At 47.2% G+C, this 17534-nt stretch overlaps 1 protein-coding gene across 7 annotated transcripts; it reads left to right on the top strand.

The window, feature by feature from the left end:
* The first annotated feature begins 24 nt into the window (after positions 1-24).
* On the top strand, positions 25-17472 carry LOC125761549 (uncharacterized). 7 transcript variants are annotated; one of them, XM_049422816.1, is made up of 4 exons: positions 25-95; positions 161-192; positions 14006-14118; positions 14201-17472. In XM_049422816.1, exons 3-4 carry the CDS (start codon positions 14006-14008, stop codon positions 16776-16778), a joined length of 2691 nt encoding a protein of 896 aa, XP_049278773.1. In that variant the 5' UTR covers positions 25-95; positions 161-192; the 3' UTR covers positions 16779-17472. The 7 variants fall into 7 exon arrangements, with proteins under 7 accessions (XP_049278773.1, XP_049278766.1, XP_049278726.1 ...); XM_049422809.1 differs by lacking the exon at positions 25-95 and adding an exon at positions 2481-3050 and having other exon boundaries at positions 165-192; XM_049422769.1 differs by lacking the exons at positions 25-95; positions 161-192 and adding exons at positions 1564-1702; positions 2481-3050.
* The last annotated feature ends 62 nt before the right edge of the window (positions 17473-17534 follow it).

Raw genomic sequence — 17534 nt, 5'->3', positions numbered from 1 at the left:
AAGGGAATCATTATACGGCAGACGTACGCCTGCTAATAGGCTGATATGAAATGGAACAATGCCTTTCGGATGCGCACTCAGCTCCTGTACATCCGGTAAGTTATGATTCCCTAGTGACTGTTAGATCAATCCGTTAATACTTACCATTATACGCTTTCAGACATGTGCTATTAGCAGACCTCTTCAACAAAGGTATGTTGGAAGCTTTTTGCTTTATTATAGAAATGGAAGCTACATCAGCTTTCCAAGACCTACGTACATCACGTATCCGAAAACAGCATCTTTGTTTCGAAAAACAACGAGACATATGGCTATATATTTCATCGAAAAGAACAGAAGGATCACAGAGCAATGAACGGGAAAACAGCCGTTACCGATTAGGAAACATACAAACCATATAACAAAATACAACCAACACGAACTCATGGGTTGAAACAACAGTTTTGCCCTAGGAATGTTGTTCTGTCTAATATTAATGACACACCTGACCACAAGGAATCGCCGCGGCCGCTGATCAGACGTTTTGCAAGTTTGCCTTTGCTCGATTTTGATTAATTTGTTAAAGGCACCCATCACGCGATCGCCACCCACTTGCATATTGCCTTTCTATTTTCCAACTCGTTGCCGGTCGTAGTCAAGAAACTACCCCCCCAACTACCAACACGACACATGGTGTGCATGGTCGTAATTTACCCAAAAAAAAATGCATTCCACCACATCGAGCGGCGATGGCGATACCGCTTTTCACGGATTATGGTTTACCTGTGCTTAATTAACTGGCGTTGTTTTAATTATGCTTAGCATTATGCGCCCTGTTACCATCTGATGCTGGTCGTTCTTATGAACCGAAACAGAACTGAAACATATGCAATCGATGTAATTTATTCTGCACGTTTGAACGATGTGCGATGATGGTAGGTTCAGTTATATATTTATTACCAAATAAAAAGGTGATTATTACGATTGTTTAGCTGTAATGTGGAAACTATTTAGTGGCATTAATTAGTCTCATGTGAGATGTACTACCTCACAATGTATTTTTTATTTATCTAGTATTTCGCTGGAGTATCTTGCATTACTTTCTCAAACAGGAACAGTCTCTCGGTTTTGATAATATTCTCGCAACACCTTTGATGCATCTGGATCTGGAAGTAAAGTATTCTTACCACAACAAAACAATATCCGTACGGTGCAAAATGCTTCGAATCGTTCGATAAACACTAGCGTGCACAGATGTTTCTCTAGCAGCTGCAGGCGGGTACTGCTATGCATCGGAACGATCAGTCCCTCGCCGTGAAGGAATCAGTTTGATCCGTGGGGGGAGGCTTTGACGGTATAGCTTAGGGGTGGGAGAAAACCGATATCGTTAGTGGTGCCCCGCTGGAAGGGGGAACTAGTTTGTGCTTTTTTTTGTGCCTACCTGGCTGCACACAGCACGTTGCGTCGGTTTCCCATGTGCACGGCCTTTTCCGTGGCCTTTTGCCACCCTTTCCAACCGCTTTCCTCCCACCACCCCTCCCCCCTCCGGGGGGGGGCGATCCAGCTCCCACTCTCATTGCGCGTTGGGGTGTGTGAGTCAACGTGTGCGCTCGGGAGGTTCGTGGGCACGAAATTCCACGAACCATGCTCAGTACGTATCGGCCGGTTGACGAGATAAAGTAGAGTCCGAGTAGTAATCGCGAACGGCGCGATCGGTCTCTGGGTAACAATCCCCGTAGGAGTTAGGTTTAGGATTAATTTAAAACAAAAAAAAACTCTCCAAGAAAAACCAGATCTTAAGGAGATTGCAGGATTGTCTATCACTGCCTCCAATAAGACACGGTGTTGTCGGCGATTTGTTTATTTTGTTGTTGTTTTCTTCATGTTGTGTGTGGGTGTGCATGTGTGTGACGTGATTGTGTGCGCTTTCGTGTAATCGGTACAGCTAATGATGCGATATCATTCATAATCAATTAGCTCTCATTCGCAAATCTATGCGAGACGTTCTTCTGTACATTAGTGATCGATTAGGTTGAGTATTTATGTTCATTATTTCTATATTGTTGGTAGGGAAATTTTGTTTTAAAGAGTTGTGATAACAATCTTTTGATAAGGCTTTTTCAAAGATCTTACATTTATTTATTGGAGGAGCGTTAGGACATAAGAAGGAACTTTGAGTGACATGTGTCACTTGAGTGACAGGAATCAGGATTTGTTTATCATAATAAACTTCATAAAAGTGTGACATGTGTCACTTGAGTGACAGGAATCAGGATATGTTTAGCATAATAAACTTCATTAAAGTGGCGTGATTTTCCAGCTGTTTTCTCCGTCTCAGTGTCTGTTATCAACACGTTGTCTGATCAAATTGATCCAGATGATAAACTCAATATATGAGATGAGCATGAATGTTATGAAGTTCGGGACCACTGTGTCACTTTTAAGTTTGTAGAGTCAAAAAAGAGGGTTTAAGAATATTTCCAGCACCTTTCCCATTCTAGTGTTGATTAGAGAAGCGGAGAGACGTCAATATCTCTCTAGACCTCGCCAGATGAGGATACACCTGTTAAGCCACTAGCGGTAGAACAAACAAAAAAGAAGAAGAAGAAAGTGTTAAAAGTAGTAGTTTGCAGCTGAGCAGCTAGCTGATCAGGAGTGCTTCAAAGTGTATTGAATCAGCAACGAGCAGCAAACAGAACGTTGGTTCCACGCCCCCCCTCCCCCGGACGCCATGAGCGGCTGTCACCGATCGGTTTTGCGCTCGTATCTGCGTTGTGAGTGTCGCAGCCGAACCAGCTGTTACTAAGGGGGAAGGCGAAAAGCCCTGCAGGTGACAAAACAACACTGCCGGGACCGCCGCTCAGGCAGTCGGGCTCCGGGTAGCCGGATCTCAAACCGACGCGGACGTCCCTTTCGTCCCTGCTCCCGTTTTTTGGCTCAACTATCAAACCTCCTCCCATCGTACCCAAGGAAGTCCACAGAAACACGTAGCCAGAGTTCCCAGAGTTGGTGCAAAACATCTCTTCCTCTTCTATCAACAAGCTACCTGTGGATTAGCACGATCAACAAGGGTTAGTAGACTGACATTGATCCACACATTTGCATACCCGCACTACACTACGTCCAATGGGGACGATCCTTCAGGAAATGCATCGAGTTACTATACCGCGCATATACTAAGCGATATGATAAATGACCGTATGCGTGGTCTACTTTTCATAACCATATTTAAGCAATCACACAGCCTGCTTTAATCTCTGGACGCTGAGTCTGCGGGGGTGGAGTGGATCTTACAGTGGGAGAAAGTGGCTGAAAGTGGCGGTGGAGAAGGCACGGTTCACATGAAGGTCTGAACAAGTTGCGAATGGTTTGGTCTCGCGACTCGATAGCAGACGACGACAGCCGTCCCGCGCACAAACAGAGCGATTGCATAATCGTGTTTTTTTCTTCTGTTTTATATTCTCCACCGTACGTCACATGCCGCTGCAGCGGCGGCGGCGGCTTCCATTTTGCTGGTCGAGTTTCTTACTCTATAGACGTCTTTTGCTGGAGTTCAGGGGAGCCTTCGTTCGTCTCGATCTACCTGTTTTTTTTTTGTTCGCATCCTTTAGCACGCAAGTTTTGCCATTTTTTTCTGCATCTTTCTTCCTTTCGTGTGCACTATTTTCGCTTTCATTCGCATTTAAAGTTTTAGTTCAACATTTTCGCGTGTCTTTTCCATGTCTGCTTTCAACCTTTCTGTTTTTCGTGTATTTTGTTTTGCTCCTTCGCTTGTGCTTATATATTTATATATTTTTTTTTGCTCTTCTTGTTGCAGACCGCAAACTGTCAAAGTTTCCTTTTCATTGACCGAGCGGCACGAAAAAATTATATCATCGCATGTTAACTCTCCCACCCCCCCCCCCCGTGATCGGCTGATCAGCGCACCACATACATTATTGACTGCGGTGCACCGACGAACCACAAAAGAGGAGAAAGCACAAAGCTCCAAAACAGCGGAACGGCTGGAAGGGCCGTTTTTTTTGTTTGTTGTTTGCTGTGTGCCGTTTTGTGGCTCTTTTCCTACCTACGTAAAAAAAGGGGGTACCCACGAATGTGGCTGTGCGAGCCAGTTTGTGGTGGCGACCGAATGGAGCGGAAAATGAAACGGTTTTATGCTGCCCACTTCGCATACGGTTTCACTTTCGCTCACGGTTCGAAATATTCCAACGCCATGGCTGAGCGGACCCCGGGCAAACGACATTAAGGGACTCTCTAACCTCAAAACATACAAACAAGAAAAACGAAAAAACCTTCAAGCACCCGTGCGTCCGTTTGTGGAGGGTATATATTGGTGTCCATCGATGGAATTATGATTCGAGGCTGATGTCTTCTGCGTGACCGGTATCGTACCACCCAAAAACTCCCCGCTTCTCTGCCTTTACCGCTTAAACCGCCCTTCGTACTCAAAACCTTTCGTCTAAATCAATTTTTGGTTTAAAGTCCAACCCGCAAGATTCTTACGGTTCTGGTTCGCACTTAATGTTTGTTAGATATTGTAAAGGAAGGGGTTTTGTTTTTTTTCCAACTTCTCCTCTTTCGTTTTCATTCAAGCTTCAAACTTGAACGTCACCCGTTTCGTTTGCACGGGCGGATTTAAAATTATAGTGCGCGAAAGCAAAAGCTGCCGTCGGGGTGTATATGCGCGCTTGCTTGGGCGCTTTCGCTCGATTTTTGCACCCAACCCGTTGCAACAATGCAGCAAACGCAACTGTGCAACTGTTGCATGTGGGTTATGCTGCGGTGTGTGAACTGCGTGGTTCTATAATTGCCGCAACAGCTTCGGCTAAAACCGTTTCAAAACATTCGACCATACCGAAAACCTCGTGCACCATTCAGGGCGTTGGTGAAGCGTGAAAATTGTACCTTTTTTTTTTAAATTCAAGCCGCATCGCAAAAAGGCGACCGTTCCAATAGCAGACGGATGAGAAAATTGGGATCAGAAATCAAGTCTGTGTATGGTTTTCCATGCTTTAAATTTGCTTAGTCTGCGCCACCATGTGCCACCTCCCCCACGCCCTCCCTCTTTAGGCTTATCTGGTGTGCTTGTTTCGAATAAAAAAAAACACAACAACCACACAAGCGGCTAATAAAGCATAGGACAATTTGTGCGGGCTCCTGCGCAACGGTTTGCAGCGGTGTAAACTACAGCGCACAGCAGCTGTTTACGTTTGCCCACTTGTTTAACCCCTTGAGCATCGTTTGCGTTTGGAAAGAAAACCTTTGGAAACGCTAAAGTTTACATGGTGGCATTTAATCAGCAGCGAGATTGGCGAGATAGAAATAGCCCAATGTTCTTGTGGATAGATTCTGCGCTTTCTGGCACGTATATCTGCGATACTGCATTTTTAATGAGTATCTAGCTAGTAGTAGTGTTGCGTGGATAAGACCTTCTCTAAACCTTCCCTTCCAAACTTCCCATTTAGAGATCCTGAGAATATATGAGTAGTTGTCTAACACCGAACAGAATGTTGAAGAATGTCATATTCTTTAGTATGTAGTTGCCTCAATTATTATGAAATACCTAGAATAACACCAGTTTTGAATGGAGAGCACCTTATGAAGGCTATCTCTGTCTTCTCTTTTAGAGATCCTGAAAATATATAAGTAGTCTACCGAAGAAAGCCTTATTCTTTGGTACTTACTTTCTCAAAACTTTCATGTAAAACCTAGGATACCCTAGTTTTGCTGAGATGAAAGCTTTTGAAGACTTCCTCTTGGATCTCTTTTAGAGATCCTGAGAAATAATCTGTAGTCTATCGAAGAAAGCCATATTCTTTGGTACTTAGTTACTCAAAACTTTCATGTAATACCTGGGATAACCTAGTTTTGATGAGATGAAAGCCTTTGAAGACTTCCTCTTGGATCTCTTTTAGAGATCCTGAAAAAACATGAATAGTCTACCGAAGAAAGCCTTATTCTTTGGTACTTAGTTGCTCAAAACTTTCAAGCAATACCTGGGATAACCTAGTTTTAGTGAGATGAAAGCTTTTGAAGACATCCTATTGGTTCTCTTTCAGAGATCTTGAAAAAAACAAGAGTAGTCTACCGAAGAAAGCCTCATTCTTTGGTACTTAGTTACTCCAAAGTTTCGTGAAATACCTGGGATAACCTAGAGATGAGATGAAAGCTTTTGAAGACTTCGTCTCGGTTCTCTTTTAGAGATCCTGAAAAAAACATGAGTAGTCGTCTAACACTCAGAAAAAAAGATAACTACAGAAACCCCATTATTCACACTAGAAGGGTTTTTGGAGGTAATTATCTTAGCTGCCATGGGGCCACTAATAAATGTAGTAGCTTGATTTGAGCTAAACAGCACGTAAAAAAAAGGCCACTCAGTAAGAACAACCTTTCTCCCCACCTTCACGGACACAGGTCTGGATGCTGCATGGGGACACTGGCTCACATCGGTGCAGTAGTGGTCTGGGTTTTGTTTGCCGCAGTGATTTCGCCTGCCCCGTTGTCGATCCAACAATTGTGGGAAAAAGTGTCCCACAGTACGGCACCAGTGCAACTGCATACTCCCAGCCCTCCCTCCCTTTCATTGCGGTTTCTTTCGTTGCTTCTAACCATTACACACATACAAACACCTGGGTGCAACGGTATTGTTTGCCAATGGTTTGATACTGCTAGGTTCATAATGTCGTCTCACCGGTACAACATTCCTAGCTCCCGGAGTCTATGTTTCATGTACCAGTGCAAGGTGCGAACTGGTGTTGGGGTGAGGCTGCTACTGCTGCGTGGTGCATTACGGTGAGGTAGTTTGGTACCAGGGTGGGGCATGGACGAGTGGGCATTTGGCATTCACATTTAGCAACCATTCTCGCTCGAGGTTGCGAGGCTTAAACCTACTTGTTTGCCTGCCGGTGCCTTTACTTAAGTCGGGGGGGTGTCTTTGGGTGTGTTCCATTTTTTCCCCCATGTCGCTCTCTCTCTCTCGCTTCGTTTTTTTTCTTTCTTAATCTTGCTGTTTCACTCGTTTCCTTCACATTCCACACGACACCGAGATGTGAGTTTGCTCTCTTTTTCCCGATCGAAATGGTTCAGCTTTTGCTACGGGTCGCGAGGGTGAGTTTGGCCTTCTGGTGAGGCGGGGTGGTACTGCTAGAGATGGTGAAGCGGAAGGGTAACAAGGGTGAAAGGGAGTAGTGCCCAACCCTGTTTGCTAAGCGAGGGTATAGCATTCGCTCGCGGTAACTAGCGAACCAGTTACCGGGCCCACAGCCACGATCTGGGCACTGCCTCATACGATCGCGTGGAGGCTGTTGAGAGGCCGTTTTGGGCTCCGGAGATACCGGGCAAAGCAGCCGTGGAACATGACAAGATGTCGTTTCAAACGGTGCTGTGTGGACTCCGAAGCACTCCGTGTCTTGTCTATTACCTCCGGTCGATCGCTACAACCCCTTTTCCCCCCGTACCGTCACTGCCCTGAAAGTCGCCAGTCGCCAGCTTCCGCACGCGTTGTCTGTACAGTACTAGGCGAGGTACTTGGGTGATACATGGCCACAAAAAAACAGGGTGGCAAAAATACCGTTCCACCCTAAAACAGCTCCCGTCCTCTTCCGTTTCCTTCCCTCGAGCCGGTTCCTTCGTAGATCCGCTCTCTCTTTCTCTCTTTCGCCACGGACAAGGCGGCGATTTCCTTTTGGGACGAGAAAAAGAACCTTGGTAGTTGGCGTTCGAGCCCAGGGCGCAGTCCGCTGTACTGCATCTATCTAGCTAGAACCAAACATAAGGCGTCCGTTCACTACCCATATCCAAAACGGTGAAAAGAATGCCAACGATTGGCACCAGCAACAGCCATCGGAATCAACGAAAAGGGTGTGACGAAATAATTGGATCAAGTTGTCCTGCACGCCCCAATCAATAACACTCTCGGTACAGGCAAACCAGGCGGTGCGCTGTGGAGTGGAGTGTTTTTTTTCGGTGTTGATAGTTTTGTTTTTATTATTTTCATCGCCGCTTGCAAATCGGGGCACAAAGAACAAGGCAAAAAAAATAAAGGCATTCACTTGTAGCCTTCGTAGGGTGCGCGGTATGATTACGCAAATTGGTAGACAAAATCCAGCAGTTCAGCAGGGCAAAAAGAAAAACTAAGAATCTTTTGGGTTTGGTCCCGTAAAGTGTGCCGTTGTTGAAGTTGTAGCTGATTGCATCGTAATCGTGGACGTACCGGTTTGATCGTACGAACTTGCAGTTTCGTTAACAGGCATACCGTTGCTGTACTCTGTTGGTAATATTGAAGATCACAAAGGGAAGAAAAAATTGGAGCATTATTACTGATTTCGAGCCAGACTTCAAGGTAATTGTTGAGTTCGATAATACATGTTGGGTATATTAGATTCTATTTAAACGTAGAAACTCTTGACATACGAGGTAGAGGAGAACTCCAAATGGAAGTATCCAAGAGAAGTTCTATTGCTATTCATACTTCGTAATTGCTGCCAGTCACAGACGTGTCGCGATTTGATCTGCAACTTGAGATACATTGATGGAGTGAGCTCTTCAACTCAAACACTTCTAATATCCGGGAACGGGGCACTAGTACCACAGGCTAACGATCCAATACCGCAACAGCGTTATGATGAAGTACCCCGTTATGAATGTGGAGCGTGATTCAACCGTCGGCGAATCAATTGCGAATCCGGTTTGAAGCTCGTCCAATGTAATCCGGTGTGCGCTGGAAGGCAAAGCGCAATCCTTCACGTCACACAGCTAAATCGGAGAACGAATGTACAGGAAGCGAGTAAGTGAGTTAAAACTGCGCATCCAGTCAAAACATTGGTTCGACACAAACGACAACATGGCGACTAATGCTTGGGCGCATGAGTTCTGGAGGTTAAATCCGGTGTCGCCAACAGAACGGGGATCTCGCTCCTGAGCACACTGAGCGTGATGTTGGAGATGGTGGGCAAACCGATCCCCAACACGGAAGCACATTGAACCACGCTTCCAAGCAACCCAACCTCCAACTGTGGCTTCCCATCCCTCCCCAACGAAACATGTCCGACACGTTAGCTTGAGCACAGTTTAATAGCAATCGCAGGATGTAAAGGGTAAATTGGATTCGATCCGGTGTACGGATTTTTTGTTGCTGTCGGACGATTCGATGTCTGAACGTCCTCGTGCGACGAAGAGTTCAAAATACTAAGCGTAACGGGGGATTAGGCTGTATTTGGGGGGTTGTTTGTTGCTAGATACTCACCCGTAGGCGGTAATCATAATACTTTGAACCGAATGTGCCTTCAGGCAAGATGCATATTTGGTTGAGTATTTTTTTTCTAACACATACCGACTTGCTGATCTGTCAGATCGATCAGTGAGCGTCGCTTCCGAGAGCAAATTAATAATCCCGGTACGGTTCGGGTGATTTCCTCTGTCAAGGTTGAGGCGAATAGCACTTCCTGTTCGGTGCCGGCCGTTGCGAATAGAGTGTTTGGAATCGATTGCTTTACTTTGTGCGTGCCCGTAGAGGCAGGATTTGAGTGTTGTGTAGGGAGTGCTAAACTATTTAAATGTTGTAGCATCAGTGACCTTCAAAAGCACAGCACAGTATTTGTGTTTAGACGTGGACGATTTCTTTTTCCAAACTAGCGCTGAGAGAAAAAACACTTGAAACATTTACGAAACATTAGGTCTTAACTGTGATCGTATATATTGGAAGTTATTTTGTACATCAGTAGAGATCTCCCTCTATCTCTCTCTCTCTCCTTGGCTTAAGGACTCTTTACGATCATGCCGGACATTTCTGGCTTACAAGATATATTCTTACCCCATATCTACATAATAGGCAAGCCCTTGCCTCGTGGAGATGGGGGGTCCAGATGGGATTTGATCCCCGGGTCCTGCCGTGTGGAACTAGCGCTGTTTACCATATACACCACATGACTGCTCCGGTGCTCCACTGATAAGAACTAATACATATTAGTTCTCATCATCCTGATCTAAACAAGCAGCATGAAAGAGCGCGCCTGGAGCTTGGTGACTTCAATCGTAACTCCCTGTATTGAATGTATTCAAAGTACCAACTATAACGGAGCTTTACGTGGGAAGATACTTTAAAATTTACCCAAATTAATTATGACAATCATGTGAGTCGTTAAAGCCAGGAAGCAAGCATTCGACGACACCCTTGCGGAGGAAATACTTAAAACTTGTTAATACTACCCCTTTCTACTTCTTGCCTCTTTCCGCGCTCTCCATCTCTCCACCGGATGCAGCTAACGTGTGACAGTTACGTTCCCAAAAACCGAATGGAACGGACGCATCTTCCGTTAGCGGCAAGTTTCCCATCACCAGCAACGAGCCGTCCAATACCTTAAGACGAGTTGCGAAAAATAAAGCTCTTTCTCTCTCTCTCTCTGTCCTTCCTCCCATTCCCGTACCGTTTTCTCACTTCCCTGCTCCAGCAGGTGTCACGACTTGATCGTTACGCCGCGCCCCGTCTCCAAAAAAACTGACCGGGCGGGCTAAAGCACACCGATTGCGGTCAAGGTGAGATCCGCGCTCTGGTGTGCCGTTACTGATGTCTAATGGCGCAGATCGCAGCGAGTAAGATACTATACGTCTCGTGCCGTTGTCCCCAAAAAAAAAGCAAGTGTTGGTGCGTGCGTTCAAGCACTGGGTGTGTGCGCTGCCACATTTTAATGCGCCCGATCGAAATTTTCTTTTTGCGCTAAAAATACTGGAAACGCACCAGTTGGCTAACGCGGTCGGTGTGTAGTTTGCGTTTTGCGATTAGGATGTGTGATCGAACTGAGTTTATTCGCTATTCCACCGAACCCCGGTGGGTAACGCAATGGTGCGCTGCAGATGTAAGCGGATGACGGTAATAATGTGAAACTTGTTTGATATTAAATAACAGTTTATTACCGAAAAATGAGCGTGTAGAGACCTTTTCCTTTACACGGCTCGCAGCATCTCGCATACATTTTTTTTTTTCGGGTGCCGTCAGGTGCGTGTGTACGCAGGCTGCTGCTGTTGGTAATCTTTTGTCGTAATATTGTGTCCACCGGCCGTTGTAGCGCGACTGATGCAAGCTCGGAATGCAAGCGCGTGTTAACCAAAGGCTGGAAGAGATACATTTCACACTCGCTTGCATTTGACAGTTTTGTAGCGCTTAATAAGCGATCGGCACATCACTATCTGACGTTTACGCTGTTCGCTTCTAATAATCTTCCTCTCCTTCCCCCCTATACGTTTCATACTGGGCTGATGCGATGATTGGAATTTCATAGCTGAAATGAGCCATTTCATTAAATAAAATGTGGCGCATTTCGTACGTAAGCTCCCTCCACACACACACACGTCCACCCCGTTTGCCGATTGATGCTTAAATTAATTTATAATTAAACTTACTGCTACACACCCGTCCCGGAAAATTGGCTAGCTTTTCGGGGGGAGGGGGAGTTGGGTGTTTTCAGCTTTCTTTTCACCTCCTGTTCGAGAGCTAATTTTTTTTTCTCTGCCATCAACAACATAAGGTTATGTCGTCGATGAGCAAAAGTTTTTGTTGTGCACCTTCGCCACCATATTGTGGCTAACTTTTTTTTTCTTCTTATCCTCCATTTTTGCCGTAACTCTTTTGGCTTGGACGCGTTTGCTCTAAATTGCGAAGGAGAAGCATACCACTTACATCCAAATAACATCTACTTCTCCTCTTGCCCAGTTTTTTACATCTGTCACACACACTCACACGCACACAGATGTATGCGGGCAAATTAAGACAAACTTCTTTCAATCTTCCTTTTTCCCAACCTGAACATATGATGTGGGAAAAAATGCATCTCGCCCACGGTTGCGAGCAAAATTGCGGATGCCATTTTATTTGAAGGAAAGGGGACTATCCATATATAAGTGTGTGTGTGTGCGAGCGCGTTTGTATGTGTGTGGTAGGTCGTGAGCCTTTGGGTGAGTTCCCGACCGGAGATCGGTAGCCTGTGATCGGCAGCCCGGTTCGATTATGATGCAAACGGTCTCTGACGTAAGGATCGCATCAAGCATTTGCATAACATCCGAGGCGAACGAACACGTACGTTGCGGCGTATTGGGAGCGCAGAGCCTAGGCGTATAGTGATGCGGTGTATGTTGTTTGAATATAGGTTTTTTTTCTTCGTTTCGTTTTCGGGCAGCCTCTAACATGCTTCAAAACGTTACGCGCGAAGCTAAGAGCTTGGAGCCGAATTTTATCTTCATCTGCAAAACTCCCAAGTCTCCCAATCACTGATGGGTTGTCGATAGTGTTTCGTGTGGGGCCACCTATGAGACGGGGAGGGTTAGTTCTCCATTGTGCAATCAGTTCGAGTTCGGTGCTCTATTACCGATAGCTCTCTCTCTCTCTACTCTGCCTTATTGCCGTCGAAGAAGCGCCCATGTTAATGAGAAGGACTCTTCCGTTTGAAGGACTCCTGCATATATTGCGCGTAAAACATTTCCCAACATGATCCCAATCTGTGAGTTGAAGACTTTGAGCAACGAGCTATGTTTAGAGCCACCTTTTAAGAAGTTTGAGGAATGCTGTTTGAGAGCTAAAAATTCTGAATATTCTCAATATCTCAGCCCAAGGAAAGCAGTATATATCCTCAAGGTATTAGGAAGATCTAGTACACAAAATTCGAACATGCACATGCTTCAAAACATTGCAAAACTAAGCTTCTGGGCTTTTTATGTGTTCAAAGTTATGTTAGACATTAAAAAAGTATGTTTAACAAACACTTCCGGAGAACGATTATTGATAGTTTACACATCTTGCAGATCGAGCAACATTATTACGACGCTCAAAATGAGATTTAATCATTAATCGCCACTGAGCTTAATTATAACTTTTACTACCTATTGCGGGATGAAAGGGAAAATGAATCGTTTCGACCTTCACGTCTAGCGTTTGCGATTCCGAATGGTGCCCACATGTCGGAATCACATATCTAACCGCCCCATTCACCCGACCAAATCAATGCTGCCTTCAAGTTGAAACTTGTCACCGTTATGAGGCTTCAGGATTGCGACATCTCCCGGGAGATGCGACCGTTTCTTCACGAAGAGCACGTTTGGTGAGCGAAAACCCCAAAAACTTGTGAAGCGCGAGCTCGTTACTTTCCGCCCGCCACGAACTACAAACCTTCAACCGGCATGATTAATCTGTCACGTTTCTGTCAGTGTCCTCCTCCTTGCCTGGGGCCAGCGGACCTGAACGTTGGCGCGCGCACAGCCCAAGCCAAACAAACAAACAAACAAACAAATGACAAAGCACCTAACATCGCTAGACCGGAAAGCCCTCGAGCAAACTGGAAACCAGTTCTCCAAAAGCGCACGCAGAAGATGACAAAACCGGGCAGAAGGGGGGCACTGACATCCATCAAATGTTGCTCATCTTCAACTCATCCGCGACCGGGCGACAGGAAGACTGCGCAATGATGAGGTTATGCAAAAAAAAAAAACAGAAGAAGACGACAAATGAACACCATTTAGCCGGCGGCTGCTTACCTTCCCTAATCAGGTTGACGGGGTTTTATTGCGCTATTTTGATTTGTTTCAAGTAGATTGTTTTTCGCACGTCGAGTTCGTTACGCATATGATCATCTTCACTGCCCATGGGTGTTTGGTTGGTTATTGATTTACATGATTGGTTTACGAAGAGTTGCTAATATGACAACTATCAATCGAAATGATAAAGATACAATAGTTTGAGGACCATAACCCTAAAGTAAATATGGTCTATAGTCAGTTAACTCATCTAGCTGAGCAGTATGTCCCTTGATACGGTTTGAACGGTACTCTTGAAGAATTTATCCATCAGCAAACTGCGTCATTACTGGGCCCAACAAAAATTAAGGGAAAGTTCCAGGAGGAAAGCCCAACTCGCAACGTGCTCCGTCATTCAATCGCAATTCTGTGGGCGATCCCAAACAAGACAAGCGTCAATAGCACACGAACTGCTGCCGAGTAACGTTGTAATTAAGTAAAGTTCTTGTATTTTTGTCTATTTTAGATGTCTCGTAGCAGCAACGCCCAAGTTCTTCCTCTGCTCGTCTGTACATTGTATCTGGTGGTCATCTACCTCCACGATGCCGATGGCTCAGTATTGGCAGGTGGAATTGATCGGTAAGTAGTGATCTTTGCTCTAACTCCAAGCTCTAGTCCCATAGGATCTAATGCTAAGGTGTGTCTATTCTTTTACAACTAGTGGCAACAGACAACATCGTGCTATGCGACGATTAGACAGCGGACTGGAACAGGTGGAGGACCGCACTAACGCTATAGATCAACCACTGGATCAGGCACTGCAGCTCAAATACTACGATGTCGTTCAGGTGGATTTGGTCCACAGCCTTCCATCACAGTCCGATCCGGATACACTTTCACTGGTAGCGGCCGGTGCTGGTGAGGGTCAGAGCACCGATCAGGTGTCGGAGTCGCAACCGGTACCATCGTCGACACCAACCGCCAAGAGTGAGTCAGCCAAAACGCTCGCCGACCAAGTGGCGGAGGGCAAGTATGGTTTAATCCATCGCGAACTGTTCCAACGTCGACCGCAACGGCTCGGCGTACTGAACTACCGGCGCAACGAGGAGGTCCCGCTGGATGACGAACGTAACTACGGTGGCTTACGGCCGGACGAGATCTGGCTGGCGGAGGATCATCTGCTCGTGCTGAAGGGTGGTTCGATCAGCTTCGGCAGCAATCGGTCCGGGGCGGATGCCGGCAGTGCCTGGCAGCCGATCGACGACTACCGGGCACCGGACCGGCAGGTGCAGATACCGGCGAACCCGGCCGTCCCGCCACCCTTTCCCGTGCAGCTCCGCGAAAACGGACCGATTGAGTTTATCCGTGGTCGTCAGGTGCCGGCATTTAATCCGTTTACTAACGAGTCGGCGTTCCTCTTCACCAACAAAGCGTTCCCGATCATACGGCCGGAAGATTTCGGTGGGCAAAATATACTTACCGGGCCAGCGGCGCACAATGCTACTGGCCAGCACCACACCGGACTCCAGTATCCGCCCCCGGTCAACCCGCCGCCCGTTAGTGACAATCGCACGTACTCGAATCCGTTCCTAAAGCTGCCACCGCCGGGACCACCGTTCGGGCCACCGCTCGGTGCCGGTGTCGGTGGTTCGCTAGACGATGTACGGAACCGTACCGGTCCGCTGCCGGGTCCGCCCGGCGATGAGGACGATCCATCGCTTTACTATCCACCGCCCTATACGTTCGAGTACCGTGGCAATTACACCAACCCGGTACCACCCGGTCCACTAGTGCCGGGCATTATCTTACCGCCTCCACCTAACTTTTTCATCCTGAAACCCACGCCTGGTTCGTCCAACGGTACGAACGTGACAGTGGTCGCAACCGACCGGCCAAAGGTAAGCAAACCACCGAAACACTACGTCAGTGTACGGCCACACCTAACCACTACGGTAACGCCACTCGCCGTCAACAGTGTGGCACCGCCGAAGATTACACCATCGCGTGTAGAAATCCAGAAAGCCGTACTGAAAACGTTCGTCCCAGTGCTGGAGGTGTACGGTGCACCGAAGGTGCCGTCTTCCAAACCTGCCTCCAAACGGCCCCGCCCGAAACCACCGACCGGACCACCGCCGACGGCAAGTACCGTTGCCGCCACGACGCCACTGCTAACACCGTCGACAAAGTTACACAAAATACTACCCGATGGTAGCGTGCCACGACAGCAGCAACCACCAGCACCGGCCGCACATCCGATCTACGCGGAGTATTTCGACATCCGCACCTCGACGAGCCCACCCGGATGGAACGATGTCGGGTCGTCGCCGGTTACGCCTCATCTACCAGCCCGTACCTATCTGCCGGTGGTCGGTAAACATCGCCCAGAACCGGCCCGTCCAATTGCACCGGCCACACCGGACTATCTGTCCGGATCGTACGGTTACAGCCCTATCGAGCAGTTCCATCGTGAGGTGCAAACCATACGCCAGACGCTGCAAATCTACGAGAAGGCCAACAAGCTTACCAAGAGCGGCCGTACGTCAAAGGCACACCAGTCGGGTCAGTCGCTTACCAATCTTTCGCTCTCCTTCGACGGTAACGTCTATCGCACACTCTTCCCGGAGGAGGTGGTCGGACCGCAACCGATACAGGTCGGTGGGCTGCCTACCTATCAGCAACCATCCTACAAACCACAGTACGAACCATCGCCGGCGTACGTATACAGGGCTGGGGCAAACAGTGTTGTCGCACCGAATCTACCGACCGGTTACTACGTTACCACCACCGATTACGGACGACATGCGACTGGGTACGGTGATCATCAACCGCAGTACTACCAACCATCACAGCACGCACAGCCTCCACCTCCAGCACAGCCGGATCTGTCCTACATTGCGCCCGTCATCCTTAACAATGGTGCCAGCGGTTACAACCGGCGTCCGGAGTTTGACCCGAACGCACCAGGGACTACCACCAAATCCTACCTCATACTGGATCATCGGCTGCCGGGTGCTACCCGTCTGCGTCCGGATCGCCAACGGCAACCGTCGGTTGCCGACATACCGTATCTGTATCGTAGCAGTGGCCCGTCATCGGTTGAGCAGGGTGGACCCGTACGGAACCGGTATCTGGAGAGTGACATTCTCGTCAACTACAAACATCCACTGCCGGTGCTTAATCCGGACAGCGAGTTTCTACCGTATCACCATCGGCTGAAGGTGCGCAAGCGACAGAATGTACGGGGTGCGGGCGAGCAGAAACCACGCTATCTCGGTCAACCGCTGTACAACCATCGGTAGTGTGGTGCAGGTGTGTGTACACGCTTCACACGCACACTCCTCATTGCGGAGTAATGCTTAAACAATTAATGCGAGGGTGGCAGGAAATTGAAGAAACGTAGTACGGGGAGGGGGAATGGTGGGGAACGCGCGCTGAAGTTTTCTTCAATTTTTGTATATAGCAGATATAATGGTTTTCGTAAATCCATGTACCGGCCAAGCAACAGTAGGAACTCGGTAGTTTGAGAACATATTCAGCAAAAAAAAAAGACCCCGACGAAAAGAATCCTTAGCGCTGCGTAGAAGAAGCGTTCGTGTCCGGAGCCGACTGTTCCGGAAGGCAACGAACTAGGTAATACTCACTTGTAATTATTGTTGTTTTGTAATGTTGAACGCTTTATATGGAAATGTTGGGTTGGCGATTTGCGGGTAAGATGGATACTTCGTGTTCTTCCCGGTGGTGCGGTTGCAGGTTAAGGTCTTTTGCCATAGACTGTACACAACATAAAAAAAATCGTAATAAAACAAAATCACAAAAAACCACACACACACACGCAGATAATGAACAGTGAACCGGTGAAGTGACGACCAGCCGCCACCAATATTTGCCGATTACAGGGGAGGACCTCCTTGTCATTGTTGCCCGCATCGTCGATACCAAACCATCAGTGAAATGGGGCCTTCGACTGAGGCTAGACGTGTTTATATAGATCTACCTTTCGAATGCCATTATGTAGAAACCGAATTCGTGTACTATACTTTCCCGCTTTATTGCTT

The sequence above is a fragment of the Anopheles funestus genome, chromosome X (genome assembly GCF_943734845.2).
Source record: "Anopheles funestus chromosome X, idAnoFuneDA-416_04, whole genome shotgun sequence".
In the NCBI taxonomy this organism is placed as follows: domain Eukaryota; kingdom Metazoa; phylum Arthropoda; class Insecta; order Diptera; family Culicidae; genus Anopheles; species Anopheles funestus.
The sequence above is the reverse complement of the archived record's forward strand: the minus strand, read 5'-3'. Positions and strand labels throughout refer to the sequence as shown.